The sequence below is a fragment of the Pristiophorus japonicus genome, chromosome 8 (assembly GCF_044704955.1).
Source record: "Pristiophorus japonicus isolate sPriJap1 chromosome 8, sPriJap1.hap1, whole genome shotgun sequence".
Lineage (NCBI taxonomy): Eukaryota > Metazoa > Chordata > Chondrichthyes > Pristiophoridae > Pristiophorus > Pristiophorus japonicus.
Window position 1 is genome coordinate 198,204,609 of NC_091984.1, and position 18,949 is coordinate 198,223,557.

The 18,949-nt window shown below is 46.3% G+C and overlaps 1 protein-coding gene across 5 annotated transcripts in view; it reads right to left on the minus strand.

The window, feature by feature from the left end:
* Positions 1-18,949, minus strand: part of tpcn1 (two pore segment channel 1) — a 126,667-nt gene that overhangs the window by 19,927 nt on the left and 87,791 nt on the right. For all 5 annotated transcript variants that reach the window (XM_070887742.1, XM_070887741.1, XM_070887740.1 and 2 more), the window contains 7 exons: positions 18,320-18,364; positions 12,819-12,875; positions 8,797-8,850; positions 7,236-7,308; positions 4,287-4,394; positions 1,894-1,965; positions 1,719-1,808 (listed from right to left, as the gene is read on the minus strand). In XM_070887742.1, coding sequence (XP_070743843.1) covers positions 1,719-1,808; positions 1,894-1,965; positions 4,287-4,394; positions 7,236-7,308; positions 8,797-8,850; positions 12,819-12,875; positions 18,320-18,364 — 499 coding nt within the window. The remainder of the gene's footprint in view (positions 1-1,718; positions 1,809-1,893; positions 1,966-4,286; positions 4,395-7,235; positions 7,309-8,796; positions 8,851-12,818; positions 12,876-18,319; positions 18,365-18,949) is intronic.

Genomic DNA, 18,949 nt, shown 5'->3' on the forward strand with positions numbered 1-18,949 from the left:
GGTCACAACAAGCATTGGAAAAAATAGATAAACAAGTCAGTTTCTTATAAGTGAGCTGCACTGTGCTTAGAACAAATCCAGGTAATTGCAATTTACAGGATTATGGTATATGCATCTGTAAATGGCGTTTTAACTATAGGCTACATTTAAGACATTGAAGTTGAAAAAATTAAAATATAAAATGTGTCTACTCAAATTATGTTGCTTCTGTCAATCTCTCCTATTCGCCTCTTGCCTGCTCCATGCCGAGCTTTGTCTTCCTTTCCATGTGTTCAAAGCACCTCACTTTATGCTACATACCACAATCTACTTAGCTGTCCAATTGGTACTGGGATTGAGCACAGGTTGTTCCCACAGTAACAGAATGAAAGGGATGAAATCCCTACAAAGAATATATAACACCTTTGCCACACAGACTGCAGTGGTTCAAGAAGATGGCCCACCAACACTTTCTCAGGGCAACTTGGGAAAAGCAATAAATGCTGGCCTATCAGCAATGTCCTCATCCTGTCAATAAATTTTAATCAAGAGGTTGTGCAATACTACTATCACATCATCATCATAGATAGTCCCTCAGAATCGAGGAAGACTTGCTTCCACTCTTAGCATGAGTTCCTAGGTGGCTGTACAGTCCAATACGAGAACCACAGTCTCTGTCACAGGTGGGACAGATAGTCGTTGACGGAAGGGGTGGGTGGGACTCGTTTGCCGCACGCTCCTTCTGCTGCCTGCGCTTGATTTCTGCATGCTCTCGGCAATGATACTCAAGGAGTTCAGCACCCTCCCGGATGCACTTCCTCCACTTAGGGCAGTCTTTGGCCAGGGACTCCCAGGTGTCAGTGGGAATGTCGCACTTTATCAGGGAGGCTTTGAGGGTGTCCTTGTAACGTTTCCTCTGCCCGCCTTTGGCTCGTTTGCCGTGGACGAGTTCCAAGTAGAGTGCTTGATTTGGGAGTTTCGTGCCTGGCATGCGAACTATGTGGCCTGCCCAACGGAGCTGATCAAGTGTGGTCAGTGCTTCGATGTTGGTCTGGATGAGGACGTTAATGTTTGTGCGTCTGTTCTCCCAGGGGATTTGTAGGATCTTGCGGAGACATCGCTGGTGGTATTTCTCCAGCGACTTGAGGTGTCTACTGTACATGGTCCAAGTCTCTGAACCATACAGGAAGGCGGGTATTACTACGGCCCTGTAGACCATGAGCATAGCAGGATTGTAACAGTACTATTATCTTTAGTGGCAAGAGTCCTTTCATTTTTGCTATGAATGCGAAGATAGTTCACCTCCTGAAAAAGTCCCTGTGCTTTTTTTTTCCACTGGAACAACAAAAAGAACTAATTGTAGCACCAACATCAGGTAGCTGGGCAGAATGGGAAACAGAGCAGGGACATGGAACAGACCTGACAGGCCCTAATAGATTAATGGAATGTGCTGATTGTATGCAATTTACAAATTCAGCATGTGTTGAATTAGAAAAAATTAAAGTGCGACCAGTACTCCAAATCTGTTAATTAATGTTCTAATAAAACTGCACAGGTAGGAACTATTTTGCAGAAAAAAGTGAACTTTTCCATGTCTTATTCACTTTCATGGAATATACATTTGTGTGTGGAGGAAGAGGGGTTGAAGAGTTGAAGACTCTGTGGTCAAATTCTTGTGTTGCAGAGAAAATCTATATAGGTTACAGATAAACATTTCTTAATCCCAAGGATACACTTACTTGCAACAGTTAGGATAGAGAACATCACCAAAGAACTCCATTCCCACAATTGCAAACGAGTAGTAGAATATCATGAGCGTTAACCCTAAACTGGAAGGTGGGAAAAAAATATTTTACACTTTATAAAAAAAATTGTTTTTAAAAACTATGAATTATATAAAGTAATCGACTATACCTGGCCATTCTGGGAAGTAATTCAAACATTGTGTCCAGAACATCTCTGTATCTCCGCTTAATCTTAAATAACCTGGAAATTGGAGTTAAGAAATAAGAACATAAGAAATAGGAGCAGGAGTAGGCCATTTGGCCACTTGAACTTGCTCCGCCATTCAATAATATCATGGCTGATCTGATCATGGACTCAGCTCCACTTCCCTGCCCGCTCCCCATAACCCTTTACTCCCTTATCACTCAAAAATCTGTCTATCTCCGCCTTAAATATATTCAATGACCCAGCCTCCACAGCTTTCTGGGGCAGAGAATTCCATAGATTTACAACTCTCTGAGAGAAGAAATTTCTCCTCATCTCAGTTTTATATGGGCGGCCCCTTATTCTAAGACTATGTCCCCTAGTTTTAGTTTCCCCTATGAGTGGAAATATTCTCTCTACATCCACCTTGTCGCGCCTCCTCATTATCTTATAAGTTTCAATAAGATCACCTCTCATTTTTCTGAACTCTAGTGTGTATAGGCCCAACCTACTCAACCTATCCTCATAAGTCAACCCCCTCATCTCTGGGATTAACCTAGTGAACCTTCTCTGAACAACCTCCAATGCAAGTATATCCTTCCTTAAATGCGGAGACCAAAACTGTACGCAGTACTCCAGGTGTGGTGGCCTCACCAATACCCAGTTGCAGCAGGACTTCTCTGCTTTTATACTCTATCCCCCTTGTAATAAAGGCCAACATTCCATTTGCCTTCCTGATTACTTGCTGCACTGACATACTAACTTTTTGTATTTCATTCACAAGGACCCCCTGGTCTCTCTGTACTGCAGCACTTTGCAATTTTTCTCCATTTAAGTTATAATTTGCTTTTCTATTATTTCTGCCAAAGTGGATAACCTCACATTTTCCCACATTATACTCCATCTGCAAATGTTTTTGCCCACTCACTTAGCCTGTCTATACATCTTTGCAGATTTTTTGTGTCCTCCTCACAATTTGCTTTCCTACCCATCTATGTATCATCAGCAAATTTGGCTACGTTACACTCAGTCCCTTTATCCAAGTCATTAATATAGATTGTAAATAGCTGAGGACGCAGCACCGATCCCTGCGGCACCCCACTAGTCACTGTTTGCCAACCGGAAAATTATCCATTTATCCCGACTCTCTGTTTTCTGTTAGTTAGCCAATCTTCTATTCATGCTAATATATTACTCCCAACCCAGTCAGCTTTTATCTTGTGCAATAACCTCTTATGTGGCACCTTATCAAATGTCTTCTGGAAATCCAAATACACCACACTCACTGGATCCCTCTTATCCACCTTGCTTGTTACATCCTCAAAGAATTCCAGCAAATTTGTCAAGCATGATTTCCCTTTCATAAAACCATGCTGACTCTGCTTGATTGAATCATGCTTTTCCAAATGTCCCGCTACTGCTTCCTTAATAATGGGCTCCAGCATTTTCCCAACGACAGATGGTAGGCTAACTAGTCTATAGGTTCCTGCTTTTTGTCTGCCTCCTTTTTTAAAATAGGGGCATTACATTTGCGGTTTTCCAATCTGCTAGGACTGCCCCAGAATCCAGGGAATTTTGGTAGATTACGACCAATGTATCCACTATCTCTGCAACCACTTCTCTTTAGACCCTAGGATGTAAGGCATCAGGTCCAGGGGACTTGTCCGTCTTTAGTCCCATTATTTTACCAAATACTACTTCATTAATGATAGTGATTGTATTAAGTTCTTCCCTACCTATAGCCCCTTGATTATCCATTGGATAAGATTACTTAGCAACTTAGACTCCCAACATGTCAAAGCAGTACTTCAGAATAAAACAAAGAGTCATTCTTGTATTAGTCCAGGTGGTATGACTTTACATCACAATTTTCAATCGGTGGATCAGCCGCTCATTATAGAAACCACTTGATTTTCATTTCCATTGTGAAAATGAATGTAGGGTGGTTTCTCTAACAGGTGGTCGATCCATAAAGCCAGTTTTATGTTCAGGTGGCAAGTTGAAAATTTACCCCCAGTAATTCAAAGGAGAAAATGAATTACTTGATTCATAGAAAATTTAAATTGTTGAATAAAACAACTTAAAAAAATATCAGACTGTTTAACTCCTGTATATATATATATGAATGAAATTACAACTTTTTGGGGTACTTTGGTTGTGTAAATATTTGTACCCAGTTTCAATTGTAAATTTGTGTCAGGCAATAAGAATCCACAAAGTCATAGTAAAAAAGTATTAAATGCATAAATCTCAAACAAAAGCCGAACACATTTTCTCACAATCAAGGTCGATTAAAAAAAAACTGCACTTTGTAAATTAGGAAAGTAGAATTGCCAATCTGAAAAAGATAAATATTGAGCAGAGAATTGGTTCCTAACCTTAGCAGCTGAAGTGGTCTCAAGATGACAATGAAGTAGAATGGTTCCATATCAAAAGCGAGGACCACAATTCCAACAAATGCAAATATGGTGACCAGGAAATCAAACCTAAAATATCAAAGTATCTTATGTTGTTTGCAGTGTAAATAATATCACAGAACAGCGGACTATATTTTATGTGTAAACACGAACACACACATACAGTGCAATAAATATTACAAAAGCTGTTTCAACCTGAGATAATGGCCAGGAAAGGGGATGGAATTGGTGGCAAGGGTACAGTGATTGTAGTAGGGGTCGAAGACGATGGATTGAATTTTCCATGGTGGTAACAGGCGCGATCGGTGGCAAGTCAAGTGGGAAAGTTTTTTTTTTACAGCGGGTTGGGAACCTGTTGTCAACTTGCTCCCACACGTCTTTCCCACAGACGCATCTGTCAGCGTGGAGCCGATCCGACCTGCAGCATTGGGGGAACCCAATTGAAACATTATGAGGTACTTTACAGGCTCTTAAGAGCCTTTTCCCATTATTTTTTTAATTCCCTGCATGGCCACGGGATCCACATAGCTCGGGAACCTTGTCTATCAATCTGAGGCGTGAGTTCCGTGGCCATTGCTCCAGCCGATTACTGGACAGCATTGAAAAAAAAACGAAATAAAACCATGTTGATTACATCAGCTAACAGATGGATGGAGAATCTGTACTACTTGAAACGCTACTGATAAATGTTAATTTTTCACTGCCCATTCTCGACTGTTGCCTTCCAACTGAACAGTAATTGTATTGAATTGATTTGCACTACAAAAATGACATGTACCATTTAAATACATTTTTGTGTTGTTTCTGGTCAGGTTTTTCTCCCAGTATATTGTGATTGCCCAGTTACACATTAAATCAAGTCATCAACCATAACAATTTCATTCTCATCACTCATTCCACTGGTTCAATTTGCTTTCAGTCCCTGAATATGACTAATTTCATTTTTCAGTCTAAGACTTTAGGGTGAATTTCTGCAGAGGTTCTCTCACTTGTCCATTATTAATTTCAACAGAAGAGCTGCAGAGATCCCAGAAACACAATGTAAGCACTATTTACACTATTTGTCAAGGATACTATAGCTGTTGCACTGAACTTGCGTAAAATTGCAAATCCACCCCTTTACAATTACATTTAAAATCTGCTTAATTTTGTGTATTACCATTACACACATCTTTTATTTGTACCAGTTAGATACAAAAATATATAGATTTGTGACTAAAGCACCAATAACTTCCCAATTAATGTACTTTTAAAATTATGTTCTTGATCGTATTTGCAGATGGAGTCAGATTACTTAATGATAATATTATTTAAATATTTCTTTGTCACTCATATATAACTCTTATTATATGATTGTACAGTAAAGATTCAACACCCACCATGTTAGATTGAACTTAAAATTTAATTTGGCCAGGGTCTCTAAGGATCCTGGCTTAAAATGCGTCAAGAGTGACGTCTAATTGGGTCAGGTAACGTGCTGGGCAGGCTTAATAGGCCCCATTAAGGTAAGTTCATTCTGTACTGCAGGATGGAGCCAGCAGTAGGGTCGGGATCTGCCACAGACACTGGCCACATTGGACTCGCCAAGGTAAGGAAAATTCCAGGCGATGGCCTCAGTCTTCCTAAAGTTTAACTGGAGGAAATTGCAGATCATTTAGGATTGGATGTCGAATAAGCAAACTGACTACACAGAAGCAGTGGAGGGGCCGTGTGAGATGGTAGAGAGGTAGAACTGAATAATTAATTTTACATGGAAAAAACAATGAAAGCTAATAAACAATGTAACAAAATCAATTGAGACTAAAGCACATCACTGAAGTTTTCAATGTTACCCAACAGAAAAGAGGAAATTATCAACCGCTGAGACAACAAAACTATTTATCATTTACATAATGTGGAGTAACCCAAGCAGTCGTGGCACTTGAAAGTCCCAAGTCTCAAGAACTGCCTCTTAATCCAAACATGCTTAATTTGGTCAGAAACATTTTGTCGTCATTGACAGACTGCATGAAGTGCCAGAGGGAGGAAAAGTGTTCCAGATCAGGTAGAGACAAAACAGAAGTAGACCCTGGATCACACTTGCAACAATGTCGACAGCCATAAAAATATCTGTATTCCAAGTCATCTTGGCTAAAGGTTGTGTAGCAACACGCAGCACAATTGAGGCTTGGGATATTAACAATTAAATAAAATGACCATATCCCTAAATTTTCCCCTTCCCCCATGCCTGGTTAACCGGGTTATACACCTTCTTCAGCTGACAGTACAGCCAATCAAATTTGCTCCAAGGTTAATACTATTCTTGAATCAGTTAATAGGAGACACACACAGCAACCTGGCAATTCATGCCCAAGATTTCAGGAACATTCCCACTTACATTAGAAGTTCAGAAGACTGGGGTAGAAAGACTACCCCTCGAAACTCTTGTTATTAAATTAATGAAATGACAGGAGAAACTGAAAATAGTAGCAGCTAGCAACAATTCAAGTGTTCATAGAGTTTCTAGCTGCACATTTTGAAAGATTTAGACTTCTAATTAAATAAGGGTGAGGGCAATGGTAATAGCTTCAGGCATGAGCCGAGTATGATCCAATGAGTGAAATGAAGAGATTCATTCGCTGTAATTACATTTGTTCCAATTCACCACATTGCCCCAAGAGGTACAGCAGCCTAATAATCCTAAGAGAGGTCCAACTGCATAGTTGTAGCAGATCCATCATCACACTGCTTTTACCAACTGTTTGAGTGTATATTGTACACAAACTTTAATTAAAAAAATCCTGTTTATACAAGTTAATCCTGTTTACATCAATTTTTCCAGCAGTCCTTAAGAAACAAGTCAGTAATTTTTTGCCACGAAAAACAAGATTACAAGTTTTGCACTTCATTTTGTATTTGCTCCATACTCACAGATTCCAGCCAGATGTGAAGTATTCAGATGGTCCCAGCCCAGTGATTTTCAGCAACATTTCCACCCCATAAACTACACAAAACATAAAATTATCATTGCTGCATGAGCAAACATTCATTGCAATATTTAGTATGGATAATTTGAAGTATAGGGAAGAGATTATTAAATCAAAGTGGGCTTTACAAAAGCCATTTGTAAGTTTTTCTTTTTGGCATCATTCCAACAGGAAATACCACTTAATATTGCACGCATTTGTACTCAAGATATCAAATTATATTGCCATCTTTTAGCAGATTTGTTCAGCAAATCCAGATAATGGTTTTTCAATCTCCAATTGTTCTAATGAGGATTAAAAAGGAATCAGGCTTATTGCTATGGAGAACTTGTGGTCTGCAAGTGGTCAAAACTTCAATTTACTAATAATAATTTCCACAGATGCAAGTATAGTGTGTTTCCTAGTATATTATGGAAGCATAACATCAATGCTTAACTCTGCTACAGAGGCCTGAACAGTTCTAATAATATAGTGCATCAAAAAAGTGTCATATAGCAATCCCATTTTCACATAAATCGGCACAAAACTTAAGGCTCCATTACTGAATGTGTCCAAGATCCACAACCATTTTGATCAATCACACTGACATATCATTACATTCCTGAGGGAAATTATTTTCAGTCAGGACATGGGGCAAACTTCAAGGAAGGTTAAAACGTCATGGGGGAGTAGGGAAAATAGAAATGTCTTTATGGTGAAATCCCTCTTTCACATTTCCACAGAACCGATACGTGGGCAGAGTTTTGTGTGGAAAGACTGGCTGCACATGTATCACTCTCAGATACTGGGCAGTAAATCAATTCCACCCTCTAACCATTATCACTGAGTGGGATACGCTAGGTAAGACACATAAAAAACTATTGCATACATCAAAAAATGAGAAGCGGTGTATTGATTTATAAATGCTACCACAAAAAAAATCTGAAGAACCTGAAATAAAACTTGCAGTCGAGTCCAAAAGATTAATAGGACAAAAATAGCATTAATCAGTACTAATAGTTCATATAAAGTGCAGCCTCCATCTATTAATCACAGCTGTTCTGTAATGGTAGGGAAAAGTAAAGGAAATCACTCCTGAGAATATACTTGCATTTGGAGAATGGAGTGATGGCAAAGGCATTAAAATAGGAATTTTATTTCTAATGGAGAAAAAAATAATAATTTTACATTCAGTAAAGGTTTTCCTAATCTTCGACTGCGAGAAAATTACACTCTGTGTTTTCTCCACGCAGATGGAGTGGAAGGGGCTTCTTTCAAAATATGATGTGAATGGTCATCAGCTCCCTTCTCTCCCTGCACACAAATTTCACAATAAATAATCCCTTTTATAAATGTTTTTAAATTCATCATTTACAAACATCATCCTTTAGGTTTAATAAACAATAACTCAAAACATTACTGAGACTAACACAATAATGTCATATACTATAGAAGATATTTTAAAAGCGCAACATAAACTATCAGGAGTTGGAAGATAATTTGAAAATAAAAGAAAAGACACTTACTTGTGAGAAATACAATGTAACTCCAGGGCACAATCCTGAGGAAAAAGGCGCCATCTACAGCAGGGATAATGTAATCACCCCAAAAGAAAAAACAAAATAGAAAGTATAATTTCAAAGGGACTGACTATTTCTACTGTGTTTTTTCTGTCCTTCCGCACATGCGTCTGTCAAGACTCCGCCCCCGATGCCTCCCGCCCAAACCGGAAATGCCGGACCGGAAGTGTAGCCCCCAACCTGAATCACTCCGACCACATTGCCCGCTGAGCCCCCAATCCAGCGGCCCCGACCCGAGCAGCTCAGAACGCCGAGCAGCCCCGACCCGAGCAGCCCCAACCCGGGCAACCCCGACCCGAGTGGCCCCGGCCCGAGCAGCTCAGAGCGCCGAGCAGCTCAGAGCGCCGAGCAGCCCCAACCTGAGCAGCCCCCACCTGAGCAGCTCAAAGCGCCGAGTGGCCTCGACCCGAGCAGCTCAGAGCGCCGAGCAGCCCTGACCCGAGCAGCTCAGAGCGCCAAGCAGCCCCGACCCGAGCGGCCCCGGCTCGAGCAGCTCAGAGCGCCGAGCAGCCCCGACCTGAGCAGCTCAGAGCGCCGAGTGGCCCCGACCCGAGCGGCTCAGAGCAGCGAGCGGCTCAGAGCGACGAGTGGCCCCGACCCGAGCGGCCCCGACCTGAGCAGCTCAGAGCGCCGAGCGGCCCCGACCCGAGCAGCCCCGACCTGAGCAGCTCAGAGCGCCGAGTGGCCCCGACCCGAGCAGCCCCGACCTGAGCAGCTCAGAGCGACGAGCGGCCCCGACCCGAGCAGCTCAGAGCGCCGAGCGGCCCCGACCCGAGCAGCCCCGACCTGAGCAGCTCAGAGCGCCGAGCGGCCCCGACCCGAGCAGCTCAGAGCGCCGAGTGGCCCCGACCCGAGCAGCCCTGACCCGAGCAGCTCAGAGCGCCGAGCAGCCCCGACCCGAGCAGCTCAGAGCGCCGAGTGGCCCCGACCAGAGCAGCTCAGAGCGACGAGCGGCCCCGACCCGAGCAGCTCAGAGCGCCGAGCGGCCCCGACCCGAGCAGCCCCGACCTGAGCAGCTCAGAGCGCCGAGCAGCCCCGACCCGAGCAGCCCCGACCTGAGCAGCTCAGAGCGCCGAGTGGCCCCGACCTGAGCAGCTCAGAGCGCCGAGTGGCCCCGACCTGAGCAGCTCAGAGCGACGAGCGGCCCCGACCTGAGCGGCTCAGAGCGATGAGTGGCCCGGACCCGAGCGGCCCCGACCCGAGCAGCTCAGAGCGCCGAGCAGCCCCGACCCGAGCAGCCCCGACCTGAGCAGCTCAGAGCGCCGAGCGGCCCCGACCCGAGCAGCTCAGAGCACCGAGCGGCCCCGACCCGAGCGGCTCAGAGCGATGAGTGGCCCCGACCCGAGCGGCCCCGACCCGAGCAGCTCAGAGCGCCGAGTGGCCCCGACCTGAGCGGCTCAGAGCAGCGAGCGGCTCAGAGCGCCGAGCAGCCCCGACCCGAGCAGCCCCGACCTGAGCAGCTCAGAGCGCCGAGCGGCCCCGACCCGAGCAGCTCAGAGCACCGAGCGGCCCCGACCCGAGCGGCTCAGAGCGATGAGTGGCCCCGACCCGAGCGGCCCCGACCCGAGCAGCTCAGAGCGCCGAGTGGCCCCGACCTGAGCGGCTCAGAGCAGCGAGCGGCTCAGAGCGACGAGTGGCCCCGACCCGAGCAGTTCAGAGCGATGAGTGGCCCCGACCTGAGCGGCCCCGACCCGAGCAGCTCAGAGCGCCGAGCAGCCCCGACCCGAGCAGCCCCGACCTGAGCAGCTCAGAGCGCCGAGTGGCCCCGACCCGAGCAGCTCAGAGCGCCGAGCGGCCCCGACCCGAGCGGCTCAGAGCGATGAGTGGCCCCGACCCGAGCGGCCCCGACCCGAGCAGCTCAGAGCGCCGAGCAGCCCCGACCCGAGCAGCCCCGACCCGAGCAGCTCAGAGCACCGAGCGGCCCCGACCCGAGCGGCTCAGAGCGATGAGTGGCCCCGACCCGAGCAGCTCAGAGCGCCGAGCGGCCCCGACCCGAGCAGCTCAGAGCACCGAGCGGCCCCGACCCGAGCAGCTCAGAGCACCGAGCGGCCCCGACCCGAGCGGCTCAGAGCGATGAGTGGCCCCGACCCGAGCAGCTCAGAGCGCCGAGTGGCCCCGACCCGAGCGGCCCCGACCTGAGCAGCTCAGAGCGCCGAGTGGCCCCGACCCGAGCGGCCCCGACCTGAGCAGCTCAGAGCGCCGAGCGGCCCCGACCCGAGCGGCTCAGAGCGATGAGTGGCCCCGACCCGAGCGGCCCCGACCTGAGCAGCTCAGAGCGCCGAGTGGCCCCGACCCGAGCGGCCCCGACCCGAGCGGCCCCGACCCGAGCAGCTCAGAGCGCCGAGCAGCCCCGACCTGAGCAGCTCAGAGCGACGAGTGGCCCCGACCCGAGCAGCTCAGAGTGCCGAGCGGCCCCGACCCGAGCGGCTCAGAGCGATGAGTGGCCCCGACCCGAGTGGCCCCGACCCGAGCAGCTCAGAGTGCCGAGCAGCCCCAACCCGAGCGCTGAGCGGTCCTGGCGGTGGAGAGAGAGAGAAAGAGAGACTGGGGGGTGGGGAGAAGAGACATGGGTGGGAGAGATCGGAGGGAACTCTGGGAAGATGGATCACATTGTTACAACCCCCTCATTGGAGTGGATGAAATCCAGAAGTCACTACACTGTCACTATTCACTTCATACTCAATAAACCTGTTAACAATCCGTACATAATGCCCCATCTATGGTGGGGGGGAGGTCATGCAATTGTGCTGGAGTAAGGAGGAACTTCGGCTGGATGATGCAGCACTTTTGTGGGGTAAGGCACTTCAGCAGGCGGAGGCAGCACTTGTGCTTGGGTACGGGACTTCGGCTCGGGGAGGGATGCACTTGCGCTGGGGGGCAAGGGACTTTGGCTAGAGGACTTGGTGGCTTCTGGGGAGATCTATCCTCTGTGGCTTCTGAAAGTCAAAGTGGATCGAGTTACAATTTGCAAAGTCAGTGAGAACTTGGGATGGGCGGTTCCAATTACACTTTCCAGAGAAACTTCAGGGTGTGGCTTATCCTCCAAGGGGACCAGAGACAAAGGGTCGCCATTTTTACAATACAAATAAACGCGTTCAATTTCAAACCCTGGGTCACATCCAAAGATGATAAATGTACATTTGTATCATGCAAGAAATTTACATTGTTAGAGAAAATCGGACTACATTTTCAATTTACCTCCTGGGTGTAAAACCGGTCGGTGTAGCCTATCGGCTGCCCATTACAGAACCCACCCAATTTGCATTTCCACTGAAATCTGTGTGCCAGTTTTATGTCCAGCTGGCAAGTTAAAAATCAACCCCAATATCTCTAATAACAAAAATTATATATAACATTCAACTTGCTCGTCTCATGTCTGAGTTTAACTAGTGAACCTGGCTAGAAAAGGCCCTGATTTGACTCCCCAGTCTGTGCTGAAATAGATGGTCTCAGCTGAGTATTGGTGAAGTGTTATAGTTGGCCCAGGCAATTAGATTAGGGAGGCAAAGCCATCCAGGGTTCCCACTCCTAATTGCTGCCCAGTGGCACTTGCTGATGGTACAGGGATGTGGATTCAAGGAGATGTTTGGAACAGGCTAGGCTGCGATACCCCTCTGTGGTCAAGTTGGCTCGCAACATTCGCTTTCAAGACAAGCCCATGAAGAATGGCCACTTAAGCAAGGTACCAGAGGACACCTGATAACTGTGGAACCTTGCCTCAGCAAGGAGGTAATGGCTTCGGAAAAGAAGGGCAAGGAAGAAAAATGGCAAAGAAAATAGGCACACAAAAGTTGTAATGTCAAATTTATAAAATAGCCTTGTTTGGATATTCTGATCAATCTCATATTATTTTATTTCCCGTGTAGCATATAGATATTTATACACACCATATACATTAAACTAAACAGTTCTGACTAAAACAATTCACCTGCATCACAAAAATGGGTTTGTAAAGTAGTTTTTGATACCTTTGACCATGAGCGTGTCAGCCAGTATCCAAATTCCATTTACAGCAATTACAACATCTGAAATAGAAAGATAAATGTCTATCAAATACTTGTTCAACAGCTAAAATATTTCTACTTTGTTTCAGAAGTAACATATAGAGGAAGAAATTGCATAGCAACCCATTTGGGCGAACTTCCGCTTTGGAGCGCTAAATCAAGCGCTACCACTTCCCTTAGAATGCTAAAGCTAGCAGAAGGGGCGGTAGTGGTGCAGCACTGCCCGATATCGAGGGCAGCGATGCCGGGAATGGAGGTTCCTTCCCTCCCTTAAAGGGAAGGGCCATTGCTGCAGGCTCTGCATTTCAACGATGTCCCTTGTCGCCTACGGCAACCGCGATCTGCGCGAGATTGTGGTGTTAAGGGTTACTGCCGCTGCACACCTCGACAGGAATTTTGCGGATGTCGGTACTCTCACTGCGCTTGGTCACAAAGCCAGTAACGCCCCGATATCGCCGCCCCCTCTAAAGGCACTAATGGGAGGCGCAAAGGAGGCGAATTTCTCCCCATAGAATTACAAGTCTACAACCAAATTTAGTGACTGGGTAAAGCCTCATAAGTATGTTTTATTTTGTCAACTCGCTGCATAAAAATATTTTTCCTCGTCTTCCCTCTGGTTCTTTTGGCATGTTTTAATATGTTAAAGTTAATTTTATACCCAAATAGCTAAGCAAAATTGTGTGTATATTTTAACAGGTAATATACACCATTGGTAACATACACCGGGGCCGAAATTCAGGTGCACCTGATAGCTGGCGCACCTATGAATTTTTAAACTGGTACTCACCGCTGGAATTCTTGGTGCGGTAAGTAGATCCATTTTCAGGATGTTGAATTTTTTTCCAAAGTCCTACAGGAAATGGATCATAATGGGGCGGGTCTTAGACTCAAAGCCAGGCTGATTGGCTGAAAATGGGTCGGTGAGGCCCCTCCATTAAAGGGGAGAGATTCGATCATTTTATAAGTTTGGCCACTAGGTAGAGTTTCGACCGGGCCAGCAGCCTGGCACCCAAGAGGGGGTACTAGGCTGCCCATTGGCGGCCTGGCCGAACCCGCGGGCAGTATTTTTCCGGGCAATCGGCAAGTCGGCCGGCAACATTTTTGCATTGCGACCGCGGCAGTGGGCCCTCCCCTTTAAGGGCGGCTGTTCTGCTGGCCGCACACAGTCTTCAGAGGGAGCACCGGCAGAAAAATCTGCCAGGGGCACCGCGCAGCAGGGGATCGACGGATGGAGCTGAAAATGGATAGATAAGTATTTATTTTATTTTAATTTGGCGGTATATTTACTTGGGTGGGATGAGGTCCAGGCCGAAAAATCCTCGACCCGAATTTAGATCGGGTTGGCCTGTTGACCCCAGAGCAGCGGCCATTTGATTTTTAGGATTTTTAGCAAATGGGCATTAATGGGTCTCTTTGAGATCCTGAATTTCGGCCCCACTATGTATACAATGCAATAATATAGCACCTTTTCCCTTATTCCTAAAATTATTACGGTCTGTTCAAATTATGTCTAATAACAACAGTTCAACAAATAGCATGGTCAAGGTAAAGACCTGCCTATTTCTACTATGGAGGGGGAATTTAATTGTTTATTATGAAACAGTAAATCCATTTATTAAATTACTCAACATCAAATCTTCTAATTCTTACAGAAACCCCTTTCAAATGCTATTTTAGCATTAAGGATGCAACCAAAGCCAAGCACCTTCTAAGTAAGGATTAGTTAATCATTTAAGAAACTTATGTAGCTTACCTCTAAAATTATGTATCTTAATAAAGCAGATTTAATGTAATTTAATCAATGCCAGAAGAGTACATTACTGCTGCTTTGGAAAAAAAATTGTCAATATTTGAAATTTAGTACTTTAAATGGAATCCAACTGCAGTTGAATGGGTAGAAGACATCTGTTTCCTTTTTGCGGCCACTTATATGAAAGCAGAGCTCTGGCTGCTTTTATCAGTTCAATTCTATAAATATATCCAGTAGGTATTTACTAAAATGATGCCACAGCTTTATATAAAATTCCACAGGATAACAGTCATTACTTATGATCTTTCTGCATCCTTACAATCCTCCACAATCTCAATTCAATAATGGGCACATTACAATTTAGCTCAACTCAGGTGCCTTAATTTTACTTATGTTTTCTCAAAATTAGGATAAAATTAAAGGGTAGGCAGAGGTATTCGACCTTTATAGTTGCTGAGAATCTGATTAATGATTACACAAAATCTGCTTTTCTTTTGTTTTAATGCACTGACCAAAGTTGGAAGTTTCTTTCTTAAGATAGTGGTCAGAGAGTTTACAAGGCCCGATTGAACGTTCATAAAATTATTGTTTAGTGAATGGCTAGAATTTCCCCAAAGCCCGTCAATGCCCGATTGCTGCCCAAAAAAACGCTAAGGCTGGGAAGATTATCGCCGGCAAAAACTTCCCCCCAAAAAATAAAACAATCCGCCCAGCGAAAAATATGGGCCTTGCAGCCCCAATCTTGGCAGAAAAGTGCAATTTCGGCTAGACTGGGCAGTGCCTAAAGAAAATAGGCGAATAAATTTTAAAAATCTATAAAAATTTACACCAAGGCCTCGGGTTGGGCCTAAGATCAAAAAAATAAAAATAATTTTTCAAAACATCTAACTAAAAACATTCCCAAGACACTTTAAAATTAAATCACCCCAACAGATTTTGAAAATAAATAGTACAAAAACAATCACTTACCTTTTTCTTGCAGACCTACTCACCTACCGTCCAGCTCTGCTGATCCTCGTGGGCGTTTTATAATTTTTGTTAACATACTTACCTACTGGTCCCCGCTCAGCCAAAGATCGCGCCAGGACGGTCTGCGGACGTTGCACACTGGCTGGTCCGCTCCCCAGCGGTACTTTGATACTGCCGGCGTGCCTCAGCTGGGGAATTTTGCCGACCCGGTTCTCGTCCAAAACGGCCAATACCGCCGAGAAACCGTGCGGTGAAACAGTGCAAATTGTAGTCCATTGTTTAATAGTATGTTCATTTCTTTTGTTAATATACAGGTGCAGTGTCCCGAATCCAGAATACTCGGGACCGAGGTCGTTCCGGATTCTGCATTTTTCCAGACTTTGCAACGTCTTTCTGACGTCACGAATCCAGAAACACCCAAGCCCAGGTTCTGAGGAGGAGCTGATTGGGCGGGGCCCCGCCCTCGAGGAGGAGCTGATCGGGTGGGGCCCCGCTGCCGAGGAACTGATCGGATAGGCGCCCGACACGGAGGAGGTGTTCGGGCGGGCCGGCGACGATGCCCCGAGGTAAGGGCAGTGGTGACGAGGTGAGGCCCGAGGTCGGTGGCGAGGTGGGCAGGGTCAGCGGGTCTGGATTCTGGAATATTTTACAGATTCCGGACAACCCTGCCACCAATTGGTCCGGAATCCGGAACATTCTGGATTCCGGAAATCAGGATTTTGGACGCTGCACCAGTACAAGGTAAGCTACCAGATTGCACAGTGGCAAAACAGATACATTTTTGCCACGAACAATTAGATTTTGATCAGCACAGAGACTATTCACTTAATCAAATAACAAGAGATGTGTTCATGTGGTCAGCTTTACACAAAAAAGTTTCTTACTCCATTTGTTCTGACATTAATTAGGAAATCAATAAAAATTATTATGAAAAAGAAACCATGGGCCCAAGTTTCCACACGATAAAAAACGGGCGCCCCTCCGAGCTGGGCGCCCGTTTTTCGCGCCTAAAAAAAACCTCGCGATTCTGGAGCGTTCTGCAGCTCCTTGTCTGCCTGGCGCGGCGCCCAGGGGGGCGGAGCCTACACTCGTGCCAATTTTGTAAGTGGGAGGGGGCGGGTACTATTTAAATTAGTTTTTTTCCTGCCGGCAACGCTGCGCGTGCGCGTTGGAGTGTTCGCGCATGCTCAGTGTGATAAAAACATTGGCACGCGGCCAATTTTATAGTTCTTTGTAGCTGTTTAATTTTTGAAATTTTTTTTAATAAAAGCACATTGCCATCAGCACATCAGCACTTGCAGCCTTCTCACTGTTTCCTTCCCCCCGCGCGGGAGGAAGAACGGGCGCCTCCTCCCCCCCCCGCGGGAAGAACGGGCGCCTCCTCCCCCCCCGCGGGAAAGAACGGGCACCTCCTCTCCGCCCCCCCCCCCCCACGGGAAGAACGGGCGCCTCCTCTCCCCCCCCCCCCCCCCCGCGGGAAGGACGGGCGCCTCCTACCCCCCCCCGCGGGAAGGACGGGCGCCTCCTCCCCCCCCCCGCGGGAAGAACGGGCGCCTCCTACCCCCCCCCCGCGGGAAGAACGGGCGCCTCCTCTCCCCCCCCCCCCCCGCGGGAAGGACGGGCGCCTCCTACCCCCCCCCCGCGGGAAGGACGGGCGCCTCCTACCCCCCCCCGCGGGAAGAACGGGCGCCTCCTCCCCCCCCCGCGGGAAGAACGGGCGCCTCCTCCCCCCCCCGCGGGAAGAACGGGCGCCTTCTACCCCCCCCGTGGGAAAGAACGGGCGCCTCCTCCCCCCCCGCGGGAAGAACGAGCGCCCCCCCCCCCGTGGGAAAAAACGGGCGCCTCCTCCCCCCCCCCCCCCCCCGCGGGAAGAACGGGCGCCTCCTCCCCCCCCGCGGGAAGAACGGGCGCCTCCTCCCCCCCCGCGGGAAGAACGGGCGCCTCCTCCCCACCGGCGGGAAGAACGGGCGCCTCCTCCCCCCCCGCGGGAAGAACGGGCGCCTCAGGCTGACTGCAGCATTCTCCGTGCCTGAAGCACTTTCACGCAGGTAGGAAGATGGTTTATTTAATCTTTTCTTTGCTTATAAATGTTTATTCAGGTTGGATTTATTTGTATAATATTTGTAGAAGTATAAATAAGGATTTATTGTAGAATTTAATGACTTCCCTTCCCCCCCCCCACCTCGTTCTGGACGCCTAATTTTTAACCTGCGCCTGATTTTTTAATGTGTAGAACAGGTTTTTTCAGATCTACAAAAATCTTCACTTGCTCCATTCTAACTTAGTTTGGAGTACGTTTTCACTGTGGAAACTTTCAAATCAGGCGTCATTGGCCGGACACACCCCCTTTTGAAGAAAAATTCTGTTCCAAAGTAGAACGGTTCTATGACTAGAACTGCAGAAAAAAAAATGTGGAGAATTGCGATTTCTAAGATAGTCCGTTCTCCACCAGTTGCTCCTAAAAATCAGGCGCAAATCATGTGGAAACTTGGGCCCTAAAGGTTAAAGCATGTAAACATCACAATTTATGTGGGAAGAAAAATTTTCATACATTCTGAGTAACTACATTTATGTGGCCACAGAGGGAACATACATAAACCAAAATGTTCCAACAAAGAAGCTTTGTTGCGACCCCAATTAACAAGCAAACCTTTATATGTATAATATATGCAGTTGTAAATACAAGGTACTAATTTTCCAGCATGGATTAAATAGTACAAATTGCCTAGGGAATATATCTACTCACACATGGCATATTGGAATGCTTTGGACTTCACAAGGATATTAATGCCTGTAAAAATAGAAAATAATTAGAGGATTTCTAATTCACAGCAAGTTACAACCTCCTAGCATTCAACATTTCAAAGTCTCCACATAATAAAATGGCATCTGTAGATTGGTCTGAAGTTAAGAATATTGAAACTATTCAAAGTATATTAGAAATTATGGGCTCAAGTTTCGGCTTGAGTTGCTCCAATTTTTTTGGATCAACTAGTTTAGCATGGAGTATCTTAGAAATTGCAATTCTCGGCATTTAGTTTGCTCCAATTCTAGTTAGTTAGAATAGTTTCGTATTAGAACAGTTTTTTTTCCAAAAGGGGGCGTTACCAGCCACTTACGCCTGTTTTGCAAGTTTAAGCAGCGAAAACTTACTCCAAACTAACTTAGAATGGAGTAAGTGTAGATTTTTGTACGCTCAGAAAAACCTTGCCTCCATTTTAGGAATTAGGTACAGGGAGCGAGAGATGAGGGAGGGGAAGGGAAGTTAGAGAGAAGTTAGGGGATTTTACAAGCATTAAGCACTTCACTTTTACCAATAAAGAGCCATCATCAATAATAAATGATAAATAAATTAATAAATCAACCAATAAATCAA